Here is an 18,020-nt window from a genome sequence, read left to right on the forward strand (position 1 = left end):
AACAGGCTGGCTCTGAAGTAAGTCGATTAAAGCCTAGATTCATATCGGAAACACGTGTCTGGTGAATTGATGGTTCCATCAATCCTTAAATGAGGAAATTGCTTATGTTAGATCAACTAACCGACGACAAATTGTTCCAACTCATGGAAATCCCTAGCTTTGGAATAGGTTCTGTTTTGTGCCACACACACAGTTCCAACCCGTTTTAAAGAAAAATACATAGGCAGACACAGCACGACACAAAAGTGAAACTGGACACTGGCTCAGAGCGCTTCTCGGTTCCTCAGCAATTTGTGCCACGGTCACTGTTGTGTGATTAGCCTGCAGCATTTTAAATGTTGCATCCGCATTGACCTTTTATAGTGCTGTAATTAAAGCTTTAGTGAGGTATGATGATGTGTGAGCAATGGAGCCAGGTCGCGGAGCATAGAGATTTTACAATTTCAAATTTAAATGGTGCGAAGACAGCATGTTGAACTTGAAGTAAATAAAGAGAAAAGAAGTGCCTTTCTACAACCTTTCCCCACCCCAGGACATGGCAAAGCACTTTACAGCCAATGATGTAATTCTAAAGTGTAGTCACTATTGTAATGTCAGGCAGGCTATTGACATCCAGCAAGGTCCCACAAACAGCAATGCAGACCAATTCATTGTTTATTTGTCATGTTGTTTGAAGGATTAATATTAGCCAAGAACACGCTTGCTTTTCACCCAAGGTATAAGAATGAGAGATTGTTTAACCCAGCTATCCAAGACTCCCAGAAAATGTATAGTTTCTTCATCCCAACAGCTGCCTCCCAAACAATCCCTTTGTTGCCACTATAGAAACTCAAAAGGGCCATTCAACGTACTAAATCGTTCTATACAGAGGCACTTCTTGGCTTCAGTCCACAACTTAGCTTTTCCCAGTGTGCACCAATATTTCATTGACATTCAATTGTTCAGTTGCCTGAAAGTGATCCAAACAAACTTAGATCTTCTATGCAATGTTGTACCGCCAGTAAATTCCCTCTCAATCCCCTGAAGAGCTGAAAAGTGGATAGTCAATTGGATAGTCAACGTTCATACCATAGAAAAGGATCATGTTATGCCCATAGAGTACCCAATTACGTTTTCCAATAAAGGGGCAATTTAGCATGGCCAATCCATCTACGCTGCGCATCTTTAGGTTGTGGGGGTGAGACCCACGCAGACACGGGGAGAATGCACAAACTTCACATGGACAGTGACCTGGGGCCAGGATCATAGAAAAATCATAGAATTCCTACAGGGCAGAAGGAGGCCATTCAGCCCATCAGGTCTGTACCGACCCTCCGAAGGGGCACTCTACCCAAGTCCACACCCCCACCCTATCCCCGTAACCCAGTAAACCCACCATTGGCACGACCAGTCCGCCTACCCTGCACATCTGGACTGTGAAAGGAAACCAGAGCACCCGGAGGAAATCCAGGCAGACACGGGGAGAACGTGCAAATTTCATGCAGTCACCCAAGGCCAGAACTGAACCTGGGTCCCTGGCGCTGTGAAGCAGCAGTGCTAACCACTGTGCCACCTGAATTCACAGCAGTTGGGACTAGGAAGTGAGAGGGGGAACATCTAGCAAAGCTGAGAGAAGAGAGAAGCCATAGCATGGAATAATGGTTAAGATAACCAGTGCCGAAAACATAAAGAACAGCTAGTTAAGGAAATTAGACAATAAAGAGATGTTTCCAAGAACTCTGAAGTGAAAGGTACAGAGGAAACAGGAACTAGAACAGGATACTATTCAGTAAAGTCAAGAGAGCTGAAAAGGAATAGGATCGTTAAGAGGCCAGAAAGATAAAAAGCTAGAAAAATCAGTGGCTGGATCTCAGTTTACACAAAAGCAAAGGAAGCCTGAAAGGAGAGTTGTAAAACCTGGAACTTGAATCCTTATTAAAACAGTGGAGAGGTAGGTTTTTCTGAAAGGATAGTTGGAAAAGCTGGGATGGATTATGGATGGAAACAGCTGATGGGAAGCATTGTTTGAAAGAAGGTTTTTTAAAAATTTAGAGCGCCCAATAGATTTTTTCTAATTAAGGGGCAATTTAGCATGGCCAATCCACCTATCCTGCACATCTTTGGGTTGTGGGGGCAAAACCCACGCAAACATGAGGAGAATGTGCAAACTCCATACAGACAGCGATCCAAAGCTGGGATTGAACCTGGGACCTCAACATAGTGAGGCAGCGGTGCTGCCCAGAAAGAAGATTTTAAAGAGTACCTTTCGGAGAGTCGAATCTAGAAAAACTCATGTGACAATCATCTGGGGGAATTAGAGGAGAAATCCATAAAAAAAATCGAGTGAATGACACCTGCCTTGGGTTTTATCCTGGAAATTGGTGTACAATTGTGAAGCTAAGAGGAAAGTGAAGAACAATTAAAAGAAAATTACTGCGGATGCTGGAATCTGAAACGAAAGTGAAAATGCGGGAAAATCTCAGTGGGTCTGGCAGCATCTGTAGCTTTGACAAAGAGTGAATAACTATCGTCTGGTAATGAAACTTTTCATATTTAATCAATGTTTTTTGTTTGTTGCTAAAAGCGAATTGGCAATCCTGTGACTCTCCCACGTTTTCTAAAACAAAGGTACGATCTTTTGAGCCAGGGTTCCATTCTGGGATCCTCCCATTCAGTTATAACATCAACTGCAATTGTAACATATTTTTTTTTACATTTAGCGTACCCAATTAAATTTTTTTCAATTAAGGGGCAATTTAACGCGGCTAATCCACATAGCCAGCACATCTTTGGGTTGTGGGGGGCGAAACCCACGCGAACACATGAAGAATGTGCAAACTCCACACGGGCAGTGACCCACAGCCGGGATCGAACCTGGGACCTCGGCGCCGTGAGGCAGCAGTGATAACCACTGCACCACCGTGCTGCCCCGGACTGTAACACTTTTAACCTATATCTTATCTCAGCTGTCGATATTTCAGTGGAAATGGGCCCAATGTCCAATTACTCCTCACAACTTAGAGCTCCTCATCTTTGGCGCCAACTTAGTGAATCTATTCTCAAGGCTCTACAGTTTTAATGGGGAAGAAGGGGAGATGGTGGTGTGCTGGTAATGTCATTGGACTAATAGTCCAATGGCCCAGACACATCCTTTGGGAACATGAATTTAAATACCTCCACGGTAGCTGGTGGGATTTAAATCCAATTAATAAATCTGGAATATAAATATAACCTCAGTAATAATGACCACGAATCTATCATTAATTTGGCATAAAACACATGCGGTTCACCAATATCCTTTCAGGAAGGAAATCCGCCGTCCTTACCTGGCTTGGCCTACATGTGGTTCCAGACCCACAACAATATGGTGGACTCTTCACTGCCCCCCCCCCCCCCCCCCCCAAGTGGCCTAGCAAGCCACTCAGTCCAAAGTCAATTAGGGATGGGTAACAAATGCTGCCCTTGCCAGAGAGGCCCACATCTCATGCAAAAACTGTACCTTTCACCTATATATCCATTCTGCAAACCTGTATTATATCGATCTGAAATTTTTCTTTGCGATTTGCCTTCCTGCTTCGAGGTCAGTACATTTCAATATTAGGCTGAAAATGTCCACGTGCAAACCAACCTCTTCTAACTCTTCTTAAAATCAACCAATACCTGTTAACCCCAAACGCAATTTCTTGTCCCACAATCTACTTTCAATTCTCACTGCTGCAACGCATCCTGTACCATCTGAATTCTATAACAAGACACTCGAGTATTTGCACTACTCTCCTCCTTTCCCTTTATTTATTTGCTCAGTTACTTCTTCAGGAATATAATCAATTGTCAAATACAGAATAGTCAGCGCCATTGATTATTACAAGTGTCTTTCAATGCTCTATGGTCTCAAAATATGGATATATATATATATAAACTGGTCGAGAGATTTTTCTCTCCCTTATGAACATATGTTGCAGTCAATACTTTTTAAGCCAACACACTTTCCACGTTTAATATGGGTGGAGCTTCAATTCATTAAACTGGGGCAGGGGCTGCAGTGGTTAGCACTGCTGCCTCAGGGCACCAGGGGTCAGGGTTCGATTCCAACCTCGGGTGACTGGCTATGTGGAGTTTGGTCTTTCTCCCAGTGTCTGCGTGGGTTTCCTCTTTGTTCATCTTGTTTACTTACAATCAACTACAACATCTTCCGCCAATGTATTCCAACCAGTGCCCCTTCACCCTTATCTGGTCCTACACATGCTTTTCCTTTTAATATATTGATATGCCTTTATTCATTTTATATTATGCAAGTATTTTTAATAAATGTCTTTGAAAATGAAAATATGAAAAAATTTTGTATCCATCTAATCTCTTTTCACTTCTTCGTCGCTACATTTCTATATTTGTAACATTCTTTATTCCCGTTAGCCCTCGCTTTATCAAATGATACGCCAAGTCTCATTTTACTTTTGGCTGTTCTGTTAGCACCAGAATACTTATTTGATGCAGCCCATTTTGCCTCGTGGGAATACTTATATTATTTCCATTTGGGAACTCCTGTTAACATTTGTGTCTAGTTAAGTTGGGCCAAATCCTTTCATTGGCTCAGTCTTTTTCTAGTCCAGTTTCTCTCTGTTATCCTTTTCTATTTTTGCATTGAACCCAGGCTGTGGTCACTATCCCAATTATTTGGCTTCTCTCTCAGTTATATGGTCCCCTTTCATTTTCCCCCAAACGAAAGGGAGCATGATTCTCATCCTTGTTCGTGAGTAGAAATATAGAAGCACCATCAAATACATTCTGCACTTTCTCCCCGTGTCCGCGTGGGTTTCCTCCGGGTGCTCCGGTTTCCTCCTACAGTCCAAAGAGGTGCAGGTTAGGCGGATTGGCCTCGCTAAATTGCCCCTTAGTGCCCAAAGGTTAGGGGTGGTTACTGGGCTAGGGTGGAGGCATGGGTTTAAGCTTATGTAGGGTGCTCTTTCCAAGGGCGGATGCAGATCCAATGGGCTGAACGGCCCCCTTCTGCCCTGTAAATTCTATGATTCTAAAAAATCTATTCTCCACTTATATCACTTAAGATGACAAGAGCACAGTATAGCTTCAGCAAGGCAACTTAAGATGTATAATATTTTTGACAGCACATGCTCAACATTTCAGTTGCTTTGTTGAAGTAATGCTGGGTCATTGCAGAGTAGTTGGAGTTGATGGAATGTAATGAGGGCAAGTGCATGGTATCCATCTTGGATCCGAGATGAAGAAGTCGGAATATTTTCTCAATGGTGAGATAGGAGCTGTAGAGAAAAGGATTTGGGGGCCCAGGTATATAAATCACTAAAAGCTAGTGTGCCGCCTCCTAAAAGGCTCTTGAAATGTTGACCTTCATCACAAGTCAGCGAGAACTCAATAGTTAACGTGATCACTCTTCTCCCCAACCCCTTCACCAACCATCACACGCAGACTCCACCCCCAACCCCTGTGGAAATTTAGCACTCTTTTCCTCCACCCTCACTCCTCCTGTAGTTTCCCAGTCTACTATCCCTTGCCTAATTAGACTCTAACTGTTACACTCTGCCAACGTCCTAAAATTCTGAAAGCTAGGTCTACATCACAGGGCCATTTAATGTCAACTTAGGATGTCACTTACTGAAACACGGGTCATGGAGAGTGGGTCGGTTGGGGGGGGGGGGGGGGGGGGGGGGGGGGTGATTTCCCAGATCCTGCACATACAGCTAACCCTCGATTTTGCTCCCAATGATTGATTCCATTATTCAATCAGTTACTGATGCCCGATTAATGAGCCTGTAGCTTTCAACTGACAGTTGCCTGATTTGACCTGAGAATCAAACAATACACAGCATTGGGTGAAGCAGCTCCTTCAGAATTTCAAAGGCATACGCAGGCTTAGATTTCCAGTTCAGTGGCCCCAAGACCTCCACCCAGACAGACAAGGTAAGCAAGGGTAATAAATGCTCATAGATTTTTTTTGAAATTGTCAATAAATCAGCCATTCAGGAAATTAAAATGAATTTAATGGTCACATCTGCTCTACTGCACTGGAACAAAGAGAACTTCTATTCTCTTGTCCTCACTTCTGAAGCTGCAACAGCAAGCTGGCAAATTCAAATGTGGGCAGCAGGATGCTGCTTACCGTTTAATAAGTTACCAAGGGTTCAGATGACGGTGAAAATAACCTAAGCATTTGAACAATTTTTCACGGAAAGATCACTGGAGCATGATTGCATTTCTCTGGTATCTTACCTCAATAGGCTAGAGAAAGTGGCTAGGCAGAGGCATGCAAACCTAGGTCATGCTCTCTCCCAATTCCTTCTTAACACTGAAAACGTGTGAACTTTGTCCCGTATCTAAAAAGACTATTGTCACTTGTAAGTTCAAACCACTACAATGATACTTCTTTAGTAGAAGCATAGAATCCCTATAGTGCAAGAGGCTGCCATTTGGCCGATCTAGTCTGCACTGACCCTCTGAAAGAACACCCGACATAGGCCCACACCCCCACCCTATTCCCATAAGCCCACCTAACCTTTTGGACATTAAGGGACAATTTAGCTTGGCCAATCCACCGAACCCACACATCTTTGAACTGTGGGAGGAAACCGGAGCACCCAGAGGAAACACACGGAGACAAGAGAGAAAGTGCAAAGTCCACACAGTCACCCGAGGCTGATATTGAACTTGGGTCCTTGACTCTGTGAGGCAGCAGTGCTAACTACTGTGCCACCGTGCCACCCGTAGACTGCACTCGATGCAAAGAATCATAGAATTTACAGTGCAGGAGGCCATTCGGCCCATCGAGTCTGTACTGGCCCTTGGCCACCCTCCACCCTGTCCCCGTAACCCCATCTAATCTTTGTATCACTTGAAATCCTGATTGTGAAATGCAGGATTATATCGCTTTTAGTGAGTTACAGTAATAATTTAAATCGAGTGCGTGATCGAACAATGACATGTTAATAGGCACTTTGTAATATCGGTGATATGGGAAACAAAAATCAATCTTTGGCCCATGTAGATCATAATATGAATTCAAGGTACTTCTGAATTGCATTAGGAACACAGGAACAGGAGGCCATTTAGCCCCTTGAGTTTCATCCACTATCAGTGAGATCATGGCTGAACTGGAACATCACTCCATATAGTCACTTTTGCCCCATAATCCTTAATAAATATCTATAAATCTCAATTATCAGTTTCGGTAGACAATTCCAACCTTCCAGTAACCTTTAGGATTTCCTAATAGGTCCTTGAAAGGTCAGGAAGAATCCGGATTTAGTTTTCAGACCTTGCCCTTTAGTCCTGGATTTCTTTTTTTTTTTAATTTAGAGTACCCAATTATTTTTTCCCAATTAAGGGGCAATTTAGTGTGGCCAATCCATCTAGCTTGCACATTTTTGGGTTGTGGGGGCGAAACCCACGCAAACACGGGGAGAATGTGCAAACTCCACACGGACAGGGACCCAGAGCCGGGATCGAACCTGGGACCTCTGTGCCGTGAGGCCGCAGTGCTAACCACTGCGCCACCATGCTGCCCTAGTCATGGATCTCTCAATTTGCAATAAGTTTTCCCCCAATCTACTCCCACCTGTTCCCTTAGTATCTTGCAAATTTCAATATCACTTCTAAACCATCTAAACCCCAGGGAACGCAAGCAATTTATTTAATCTCTCCTCATAGTTTAATTCTTTTAGTCCAGATATCATTCTAATAAATGCACAATGCACTCCCTCCAATGATGCGGTATTCAGAAATGCTCATAGTACTCTCAATGCAGTCTAACCAGGCGTTGTACGGGCAGCACGGTGGCACAGTGGTTAGCATTGCTGCCTACGGCGCTGAGGACCCGAGTTCGAATCCCGGCTCTGGGTCACTGTCCGTGAGGAGTTTGCACATTCTCCCCGTGTCTGCGTGGGTTTCACCCCCACAACCCAAAAGATGTGCAGGATAGGTGGATTGTCTACGCTAAATTGCCCCTTAATTGGAAAAAATAATTGGGTACTCTAAATTTAAAACAAAAACAAAAAACTGGGCTTTGTATAGCTGAAGCATTCCATCAACTCCCTCTACCCTCTACCGACTCTTCTCATTTCCATCCCTCCTCCTTCAGGTACCGCACTGCAGGAGGGCATTGGCCACCATGGACTACCATCGTATTGGTTCAGTTTCCTGTTGCCTTCTGCAGTATGGCTGACCAGGAAACTCTCCCACTCTTTAGCGCCTGCCATCCGTCATGCAGGAAGGACTTAAAAGCTGGTAATTAACCTGTTCCGAGCACATTACGAACACATCTTGTGGCCATCCCGAGGTGAGACTTGAAACTGAAGCTTCTGACGCAGAGATAGAGACATGACCCTGTATCAGAAGACCTTTTTTATTATTTTCGGGACTGGTTCTTGACATTTTAATGATTCGTGTACTTGGACTCCAAGTCTCTTTGGACCTCCACTATTTCTATTTATTATTTATTTGCAAATGTGGTGCTTTGACCTTGCAAATGACAACACATTGAGAAAGTATCCTGTTCTAAACACGTTAGGAACAAGGTGGATGAAGCCACTTTCACCTACCTTAAAATGCGTTTGTCACAGTGTCACCTATTCACTTAATCGACCAATATCATAGAATTACAGAATCCCTGCCGTGTAGAAGGAGGCTATTCGGCCCATCCGAGTCTACACCAACTCTCTGAAAAGAGCACCCTACCTAGACCCACGCCCCCCACCTAACCTTTTGGACACTAAAGGGCAACTTAGCATGTTCACTCCACCTAACCCGCACATCTTTGGACAGGAGGAGGAAACCGGAGCACCCGGAGGAGACCCACACAGATACGGAGACACTGTGCAGACTCCACACAGACAGTCACCCAAGGTGGGAATCGAACCCTGGCATTGAGAGGCAGCAGTGCAAAAAACAGTCTTTGGACTGTGGGAGGAAACTGGAGCACCCGGACGAAACCCATGCAGACACGTGGGAGAACGTGCAGACGGTGCACAGAAAGTGACCCAGCAGGGAATCCAACCTGGGACCCTGGCGCTGTGAAGCCACAGTGCTATCAAGTTGTGCTACCGTGCTGCCCAAATGCAGCAACAATTTTTAAAAATAAATTTAGAGCACCCAATTATTTTTTTCCAATTAAAGGGCAATTTAGCGTAGCCAGTCCACTTACCCTACACATCTTTGGGTTGTGGGGCAAAACCCAAACAGACATAGAACATAGAACACTACAGCGCAGTACGGGCCCTTCGGCCCTCGATGTTGCGCCGACCTGTGAAACCATCTGAAGCCTATCTGACCTACACTATTCCATTTTCATCCATATGTCTATGGGGAGAATGTGCAAACTCCACATGGACAGTGACTCAGAGCCCGGATCAAACCTGGGACCTCAGCGCCGTGAGGCAGCAGTGCTAACCACTGCGCCACCGTGCTGCGCCGCCCCCCCAGCAACAATTTATAACGAATGAGGAGTGTGTGCTGATTGGCTGGCAAGTGCACTCTGATTGGTGAAGGCATTACACTGGTACATTCTCTATGGCAAAGCCTCTACCAATCAATCAGCAACCCCTTCTCAAGCAGAAACCCTTCTCAAGCAATTTAAATTGTTGACTTTACATTGGGTATTCTTACAAATTAGCCCTATGAGTGCAAGACAGAAAACTTTGACAATATGCGTTTATTTCAGTAATACACATTGAATTAGTTGAAGCAAAACAATCTTGCACAACATTGTTTTGAAACATTAGCTTTAATGAAGGGATACTGCCAAACAGTAAAGATGCTTGAACTGGCACATATCCACAAATGCCATCCTACCAAGCCATTAATTGTAAAATCCATTAATTCTTGACAGCATTATTTTGCTGAGATAGCAAAAATATCCACAAATTTGGCAGGAAGGTAATACCATTGTAGCAATTCCCAAAACAATTCAATTTGTATTAGGCAAGTGGAGTTGCACCTTGGAATGTTTTGCCTTTCAAATTTTACCAAAATCAAAAGGTGCACAATAAAGGAAGCAAACAATGCATGAAAGCCTTTCAGTCAAGGCAAGAACCATTAGTGATGTTATTCAATGCTTCAGCAAAGAAAGAACTTGCAATTAGAATGTCATACGAGAAGAGATTCCGTTGGTTAAGATTACATTCATTGGGGTTTAGAAGTGAGTGAGAGGGGATCTCATAGAAACGTATAAAATTCTAACAGGATTAGGCACAGCAGATTCATAAATCATGTTCCCGAAGGTGGGGGAGTCCAGAACTAGGGGTCGTAGTTTGTGAATAAGGGGACCTTTCGGACGGAGGTGGGGAGAAATTTCTTCACCCAGGGAGTGGCGAATCTGTGGAAATCTCTACCACAGAAATAAGTTGAGGGCAAAACATTGTGTGATTTCAAGAAGGAATTAGATATAGCTCTTGGGGCTAAAGGAATCAAGGGATGAAGGGGGGGGGGGGGGGGGGGGGAGGATCAGGGTATTGCACTTGATGATCGGCCATGATCATAATGAATGGCAGAGCAGGCTCGAAGGGCCAAATGGCCTCCCCCTGCTTCTAATTTCTACGTATGTTTATGTAGCATCTTGCACAACATCAGATCTTTCCCAAGAACCTCACAGCAAATTAATTTATTTTGAAGTCAAATATGGAGAAGTGCAGCACCTAGATTAAACACAAGGGGCTGGATCCACCACTGTTGGGATTCTCCGTTGCCGACGGCGTGGAAATCCCATTGGCCGGCGGGCAAGACGGAGAATCCCGCCCAAGGTCTCCAAAACATCAATGAAATAAATCAAAAGATCATCTTTTTCCAGTGATTTTGATCGAAGGATAACACCGGGGAGAAGTAGTCCCAACAAGTTTGTTCAACAGTGCCCCGGGATCCTGTATATCTGCCCGAGGGGAACATCGGAAGCTTGTTTAATATCTCACTCAAAGGTTACTGCCTCATTTCGCCACAAATCATGTGCTCAAATCTTAAAAGTGGTGCTTGGTCCCTTCTGACTCAGATGCAACAGCTTACCCAGTAATTCAACTACTCCACGTGTTAATTATCTCAGTGTCTAAGTGCATCTGACAAATTGGATCAGCTGTTAAGTTTGCTTCAGCCAGTTAGGGTATTTTTAAAAATATAGGCTCTTCTCTTCCTCAATTTTCAACATTTTGAAATCTAAAAATAAACCCCATTCTTTTAAAAAACATGAAATTTCCACACATAAAAATAGGATTGTGTCTCGCGCCCAGTGAACTAACCACCATGTGTACTCGTCCAACCCAGAGGGAAACAGCAATCAGTAATCATATTCAATCTACATTGGAAGCCTAACAGAATAATTACTGAAATCATGCGAGGTTTAATTATTTTCAGAATCTTTGGAATTATAACAAACTACAGAATCCAAAGGGGAAAATTTAGTAATTTAAACTCCCCTACAGGGCAAGGTACTTAATTAAGGGTATTGCAAAGTTTAAAAAAAATCAGTTCTCCTGCCATTAGGGCCTGGGTTTCAATCAGTAGATCAAGGGATTTCCCTCCTGATAGCCTTGGAAGGTTAAGGATAATTTAATCTTATTCTATTTCCAGTGGATGTCAGGCCAGGTTACACAACTGGTCATGGTTCCACTCTTGATAAGGTCATTAGTGAGGCCAACATTAAGAGGTGCACAGTGCAAAGCTGGAGTGCCATTGGTTGGGAACATCGGATGAGAAATATTCAGCCCCTTGAGCCAGTGCCGGCAACAATTAGATCTACCCTGATCTTTGTAGGGATGGGAAATGACTTATCAATAGTTGCCGTTATGGCAGTGGAGAAGTCAGCCCTAAAGCATCTGGCCAAAGAGTATATACCCGGGAGAATGCTCAGTCCTGGGTGAAAACAAAAGACAAAAGTTCGCCTTTTAAGAACTACCGTTTTTCATCCTGAGGAGCATTAGGTTCTTTAGGGTAGAACACCATGGAGTCAATCAGCCAGCCATTAGGAGATGCCATGTCTGAATGCCAGCAGTTAAGTACTCACCCACACACAGGATGTTGAAGCAGAAGCCCTGACAGACGGACTTGTTCACTAACTGGTCTGGCATACTGTCAAAGCCAACGTGCCCAGACAGCGAGAGGTTGCGGGCACCTTCCGACTGAAAAACAGGAAAAATAAATTAGTGAGGGTGGTGGTCACAGGGGTTGTACCGAGCTTAAAATATTACCCACTTTATTTAAAGGTTTATTGCTAATCATTTACCAATATAGGTATTTCAAAAAGTAAAAGTGAAGGCACATTATCACAAGGACAAAATTTGCGATGTTAGTTTATTAATCGTGTGACGAATGGCCAGACAGAAGCTACGTTTAACACAAATGGGGGTTACCAGCTCTAATTGAATAACCCCAGAAGCCAGTCAACCAATCAGCATGTCTAAATTACATCACGTCATAGTCCTTAGTACTGCAGCTGATTAATGTATTGTGACATCTCGTCCAGTATCAGGCAGCAATGACTTTGTTTTAAAATCTATTTGCCGACTGTAAAAATGGATTTGCACCAGGTCACCAGAGGCGGCACAGCGGTTAGCACTGGTGCCTCACAGCACCAGGGACCCGTGTTCAATTCGTGTGTGGAGTTTGTACTTTCTCCCCAGTCTGCGTGGGTTTCCTCTGGGTGCTCCGGTTTCCTCCCACAGTCCAAAGATGTGCAGGTTATGTGGATTGCTCATGCTAAATTGCCCTTTAGTGTCCGAAGGTTAGATGAGAGAAATGGGTTACGGGGATAGGGTGGAGGCGTGGGCTTAAGTAGGGTGCTCTTTCCAAGGGCCAGTACAAGTTCAATGGACCGAATGGCCTCCTTCTGCACTTGTAGATGTTCTTTGATTCTATAACACATATTGCCGGGTCATGAGCCTAATAATTTTGTAAAATTGACCACTTAACCATCACACAGCAAATGTATTCAATTCTTTTTTATCCAATTAAGAGACAATTTAACATGGCCAATTCACCTACCCTGCACATCTACTACTTTTCCAGAATTTATCCAACCATGTTAAAAAGTAGCGCTTCCCAGAATGATGCAAAATAAAATTTGACAAGTTACACAGCACCATCCAAAAGCAATGTCCTTGGTCTAATTGAAAAACAGATGTTTTCGCAAACTGCTGACTAGGATCCCCTCAGGGTACATTAAAAGAGGAACTATTACAGTTTGAAGATGGGGTGGTTTAAATCGAGTAAATTCTGTTGTTATGGTTACATCAATTACTCAGCTGGCAAGTCAGATAGGAACCTGACCGGTTACAGCATCACACAGTTAGAACCATAAGAATTCTTTACATCACAACAGGAACTTAGAATGGGCTTCAAGGATGAGAAACTGAAATGCTAGCTTCTCAGATAAATATTGATATGGACAAGGTACACTCATCAAACAGCAAAGTGAAAAGTTGATAGTATGTCAAACAGTTTGGGTTAGGATTCACAAGCAAGCAAACATCCATCAGCGCTCACCAGCTGGATGAATACTTGATCCCATTTCCCAGATGTAACAAAACATCACAGATCATCTTGAGACAATTTGGTTTTTGTTCTTCATCTCGTCTGCTCCCTCTTCCCCCTCATCTCCAGCCTATACACAAATATATAGGATTCAAGCTTCATATCCTTGCTTAACCGTGAATAGATTAAGTCTGGAAGAGCACAGGAGCCCCTCTTTATTGAAACTGTGAGTGTTCTAAAAAGGTAGCCAAATGTAGCGAAGGTTTTATTCTGTGCAGGACCACTGTGCTGCCAATTCTCCATCGCTATGGGAGAACAGCTCATTCCTCACAGTGACACCCACCGCAGCACAAGTAAGAGCGCAGGTTCTTCAGTCCAAACCAAGACAACACAAACATTTCCCTTTGTAAATGTGTGAATATGTAACCTATTCCCCTGAACAGGAATACCTGTATCCAACCTACAGCAACACTATTTCTGTCTATCTGCCTTATTCCAGCCCCCAGCCTCTGGCACTACATAGTCACTATCAGCAGTACCCAGGGTGGTTTATATTATCTCATTAACCTTTACTGCAAGGATATCCAATGGCCAGGGATGACCATGTCAAATCGTGATCCCCAGAATGAAGGACTTTTCATATGAGGTGCGGTCTGTATTCGTTGGAGTTTAGAAGGATGCCGGGAGGGGAGGGGGGGGGGGGGGGGGGGGGGGGGGGGGGGGGGGGGGGTCTCATTGAAACTTACAGAATACCGAGTGGCCTAGATAGAGTGAACGTGGAGAGGTTGTTTCCACTAGTAGGAGAAATTAGTATCAGAGAGCACAGCCTCAGACTGAAGGGACGATCCTTTAAAACCGAGATGAGGAGGAATTTCTTCAGCCAGTGGGTGTTGAATCTGTGGAACTCTTTGCCGCAGAAGGCTATGGAGGCTAAGTCACTGAGTATCTTTAAGACAGAGATATAGTTCTTGATTAATAAGGGGGATCAGGGGTTATGGGGTGAAGGCAGGAGAATGGGGATGAGAAACATATCTGCCATGACTGAATGGTGGAGCAGACTAGATGGGCCGAATGGCCTAATTCTGCTCCTATATCTTATGGTCTTACGTCAAATCAGTTTTTTTTCTTTAAATTTAGAGCACCCAATAATCTTTTTCCAATTAAGGGGCAATTTAGCGTGGCTAATCCACCTTACCTGTACATCTTTGGGTTGTGTGGTAAAACGCACGCAGGCACGGGGAGAATGTTCAAACTCCACACACAGTGCCATGGAGCCAGGATTGAACCCAGATCCTCAGCGCTGTAGGCAGCAGTGCTAACACTGCACCACCGTGCTGCCCATGTCAAATCACAGTTAACTAGTTGACCACTTCCATTGCTTTGCAATCAACTACAGTTAAATCCATTAGACAAGCATCCAATATCAAAAAAACATGTCCCAGTAAAGTATTTACAGAACCACACTGATTGGCACAGGATCATTATATTAGATTGAATTATAAACGTTATCAATAGATGATTGATCAGTTTATGTGCAGCAGATCATCAGTTAAGTATCCATCTCCAGCCAAGTTAATAGTGTCCACTCCGCGAGGGCCGCCTTCGGAAAGCCCAAGGATGAGAGCCTTCGACGACTGCAACATCTGTGCTTATACTAAGGTCCTCATGTACAAGGCAGCTGTTCTCCCAACTCTTTTATATGGCTCAGAAACCTGGGCTATGTACAAATACTACCTCTAGACCCTGGAGAGGTACTATCAATGCTCCACATTCAGCAGGGAGGACAGGCATACCAACATCAGCGTCCTTGAAGGTGCCAAGAGCATCAGCATCACGGCCATGATTATCCAAAACAACTCTGCTGGGCTGGCCATGTGCTTCAGATGCCAGTTTCCTGACTGTCAAAGCAAATCTCCTTTGTCCAGCTCAAGAAAGGCTTCCGAACAAGAGGACAAAGGAAACGCTTCAAAGACACCCTGAAGGTTCACCTCAAGAAATGTAACATAGACATCAAGTATCAACACCCGAGAGACTCTTTATCAGAAGAGACCTACCTGGAGAGGCCTCCCGATTGAAGGGACACAATGTCTTCATGAACACCCGACGGCACGGAGATGGTTCAGGAAAGGAACCCGAGAAAGAGAGAAACTAGAGAACAAGGAGTAGTCCCACCTCCTGGAAACATCTAACAAAGGTGCAGTCAAAGATACAGCTTGAGGATAGGGCTGAGCAGCCATGCAGGGACCCTCACTCAGACCAGTGGCACAGAGTTTCTTTTGTAGACAATCGTACTCATTAGCAAGTGATCGCCGAAGAAGATTATGTCACTGGCATTGAAGTAGCAGCAGTGTCTATATTACAAATTTTAAAAATATAAATTTAGAGTGCCCAATTATTTTTTCCAATTAAGGGGCAATTTAGCGTGGCCAATCCACCTACCCTGCACATCTTTGGGTTGTGAGGGTGAGACCCACGCAGACACGGGGAGAATGTGCAAACTCCACACAGACAGTGACCCAGAGCCGGGATCGAACCTGGGACCTCGGTGCAGTGAGGCAGCAGTGCTAACCACTGTGCTGCCCTTATATTACAATTATAATATTACACCATTATATACTATTGGCATTCCTATTTAACAAAGTGAACAAATCTCATCCTGGCAACTACGGATTTATAAATCTTGCACTGATATTGGTAAAATGAAACTGATTTCATGCTGCCTATATGTGTATGTAAATAATGAGCAAGAAGAAAAGAACCTTATGCATCACAACACTCCATCTTTTTTTTATTTGTTCATGGGATATGGGCATTGCTGGCTGTGCCAGCATTTACTGCCCATCCCTAATTGCCCTCAAGGGGGCAGTTAAGAGTCAACCACATTGCTGTGTGTCTGGACTCACATGTAGACCAGACCAGGTAAGGATGGCAGATTTCCTTCCCTAAGGAACATTAATGAACCAGATGGGTTTTTACGACAATCGACAATGGTTTGATGGTCAGCATTAGACTTTTTAATTCAGATCTTTTTTGATTGATTGATTTATTGTCACAGGTACCGAAGTACAGAGAAAAGTATTTTTCTGCGGCCAAGGGAACGTACACATAGTAGACAAAAACAATAATCGACAGAGTACATTGACAAATGTTACATCGACAAATAGCAATCGGTTCAGTGCGGAACAAGAGGTCAAACAAAGCAAATACATGAGGGCGCATAGGGCGTCGTGAATAGTGTTCTTACAGGGAAGAGATCAGTCCGAGGGAGAGTTGTTGAGGATTTTAGTAGCTGTGGGTTTATTATCAAATTCAAATTTCACCATCTGCAGTGGCGGGATTCGAACCCGCGTCCCCAGAGCCTTACTCTGAGTCCCTGGTCCAGTGACAATACCACTACGCCATCGCCTTCCCTCTGCTAAATAATAGCCAGCACAGCTTTGGAAAGATAAAGTCTTGCCTCACCAAGTTCACAGGCCTGCTTTTTGAGGAAGTGGCATTATTGAACAATGGAAAACAGCATTTCCCCCCCCCAAAAAAAATCCCCTGCTAAAATTCCCTCAGCATACCGCAGAAACCGAAAGTAGTATTTGTGTGAGGAGAAATGTCCGAGTGAAGGGAGAAATACCATGGGATCAGTTTTGGGTCTTTTTTTTTAAAAATTGTTCCCAAAGCAGTCGATCAAATCTGCAAACTGATTCAGGAGCCAACTCACTGTGAAGCAGCAACAAAAAAAAAAACAAGCAAAGAGAGAGTACTAAAATGACACCATTCCATCAGGCAAGGGGAAACTGTTCCATGGTCACACCAGCTCCGGAGTTCTGAAAAGAGGCGAATTGAATGGGATCTAATGTCAGCATCCGAAGCACTAATTCAAGTCAAGTACACTGGAATTCATTCAAAGTGCAATTGGATGAATTAATAAAAGAGGAAATATTACTTTCCACATTTTGAATGGAGGAAATGAGCACAATTATCTCTCTATCAATCCGACACGGAAATGTTCTTGAATTTATTTAACACTTTATCCCTCAAACTTCTCTTGCGCGGATGGAAGAGGTCGGGATGCCCATTGTTCCCGCTGCTATTTACTCTGGCAATCAAGACACTGGCCATCACTCTCATATCAGGAAAGGGGTGGAGAGGCATCCAGAGGGGAGAAAAGGAGCCCAGGGTCTCACTCTATGCAGATAACCTACTCGTCTCAAACCCCCTGGCCAACATGGCAGGAATAATGGAATAGAGAGAGTTCGGAGCCTTCTCGGGTTACAAACTCAACCTGAGCAAGAGCAAAATCCTCCCCGTGAACCCGCACACGGGGGTGGGGCAGGGTACAAATTCTGATACCCGACGATCCAGATGGTTCACGACTGGACACGGATCCATAAGTGGATCTTATCGGGTCTGATGGAAGGGATGAAGGGAGACCTGCAGAGGTGTGACACACTCCTGCTCTCCCTGGTGGGGGAGTGCGCAGACAATCAAAACGAATGCGCTGCCAAGATTCCTCTTCCTGCTCAGATGCCTCTTGATCTTCATCTTCCCATTCTATCACTGGCCGACTA

The 18,020-nt window shown here is 44.1% G+C and overlaps 1 protein-coding gene across 9 annotated transcripts in view; it reads right to left on the reverse strand.

The window, feature by feature from the left end:
• The window catches only part of LOC119951399 (septin-6), an 86,414-nt gene that overhangs the window by 53,097 nt on the left and 15,297 nt on the right, over nucleotides 1-18,020 (reverse strand). For 7 of the 9 annotated variants that reach the window (XM_038774551.1, XM_038774553.1, XM_038774557.1 and 4 more), the window contains exon 2: nucleotides 11,993-12,107. In XM_038774551.1, coding sequence (XP_038630479.1) covers nucleotides 11,993-12,107 — 115 coding nt within the window. Of the gene's footprint in view, nucleotides 1-11,992; nucleotides 12,108-12,211; nucleotides 12,232-12,969; nucleotides 12,994-18,020 lie in introns of those variants that run through there. The other 2 variants (XM_038774556.1, XM_038774555.1) reach the window with 2 other exon arrangements.

This window comes from Scyliorhinus canicula, chromosome 17 (genome assembly GCF_902713615.1).
Source record: "Scyliorhinus canicula chromosome 17, sScyCan1.1, whole genome shotgun sequence".
NCBI classification, from domain to species: Eukaryota; Metazoa; Chordata; class Chondrichthyes; order Carcharhiniformes; family Scyliorhinidae; genus Scyliorhinus; species Scyliorhinus canicula.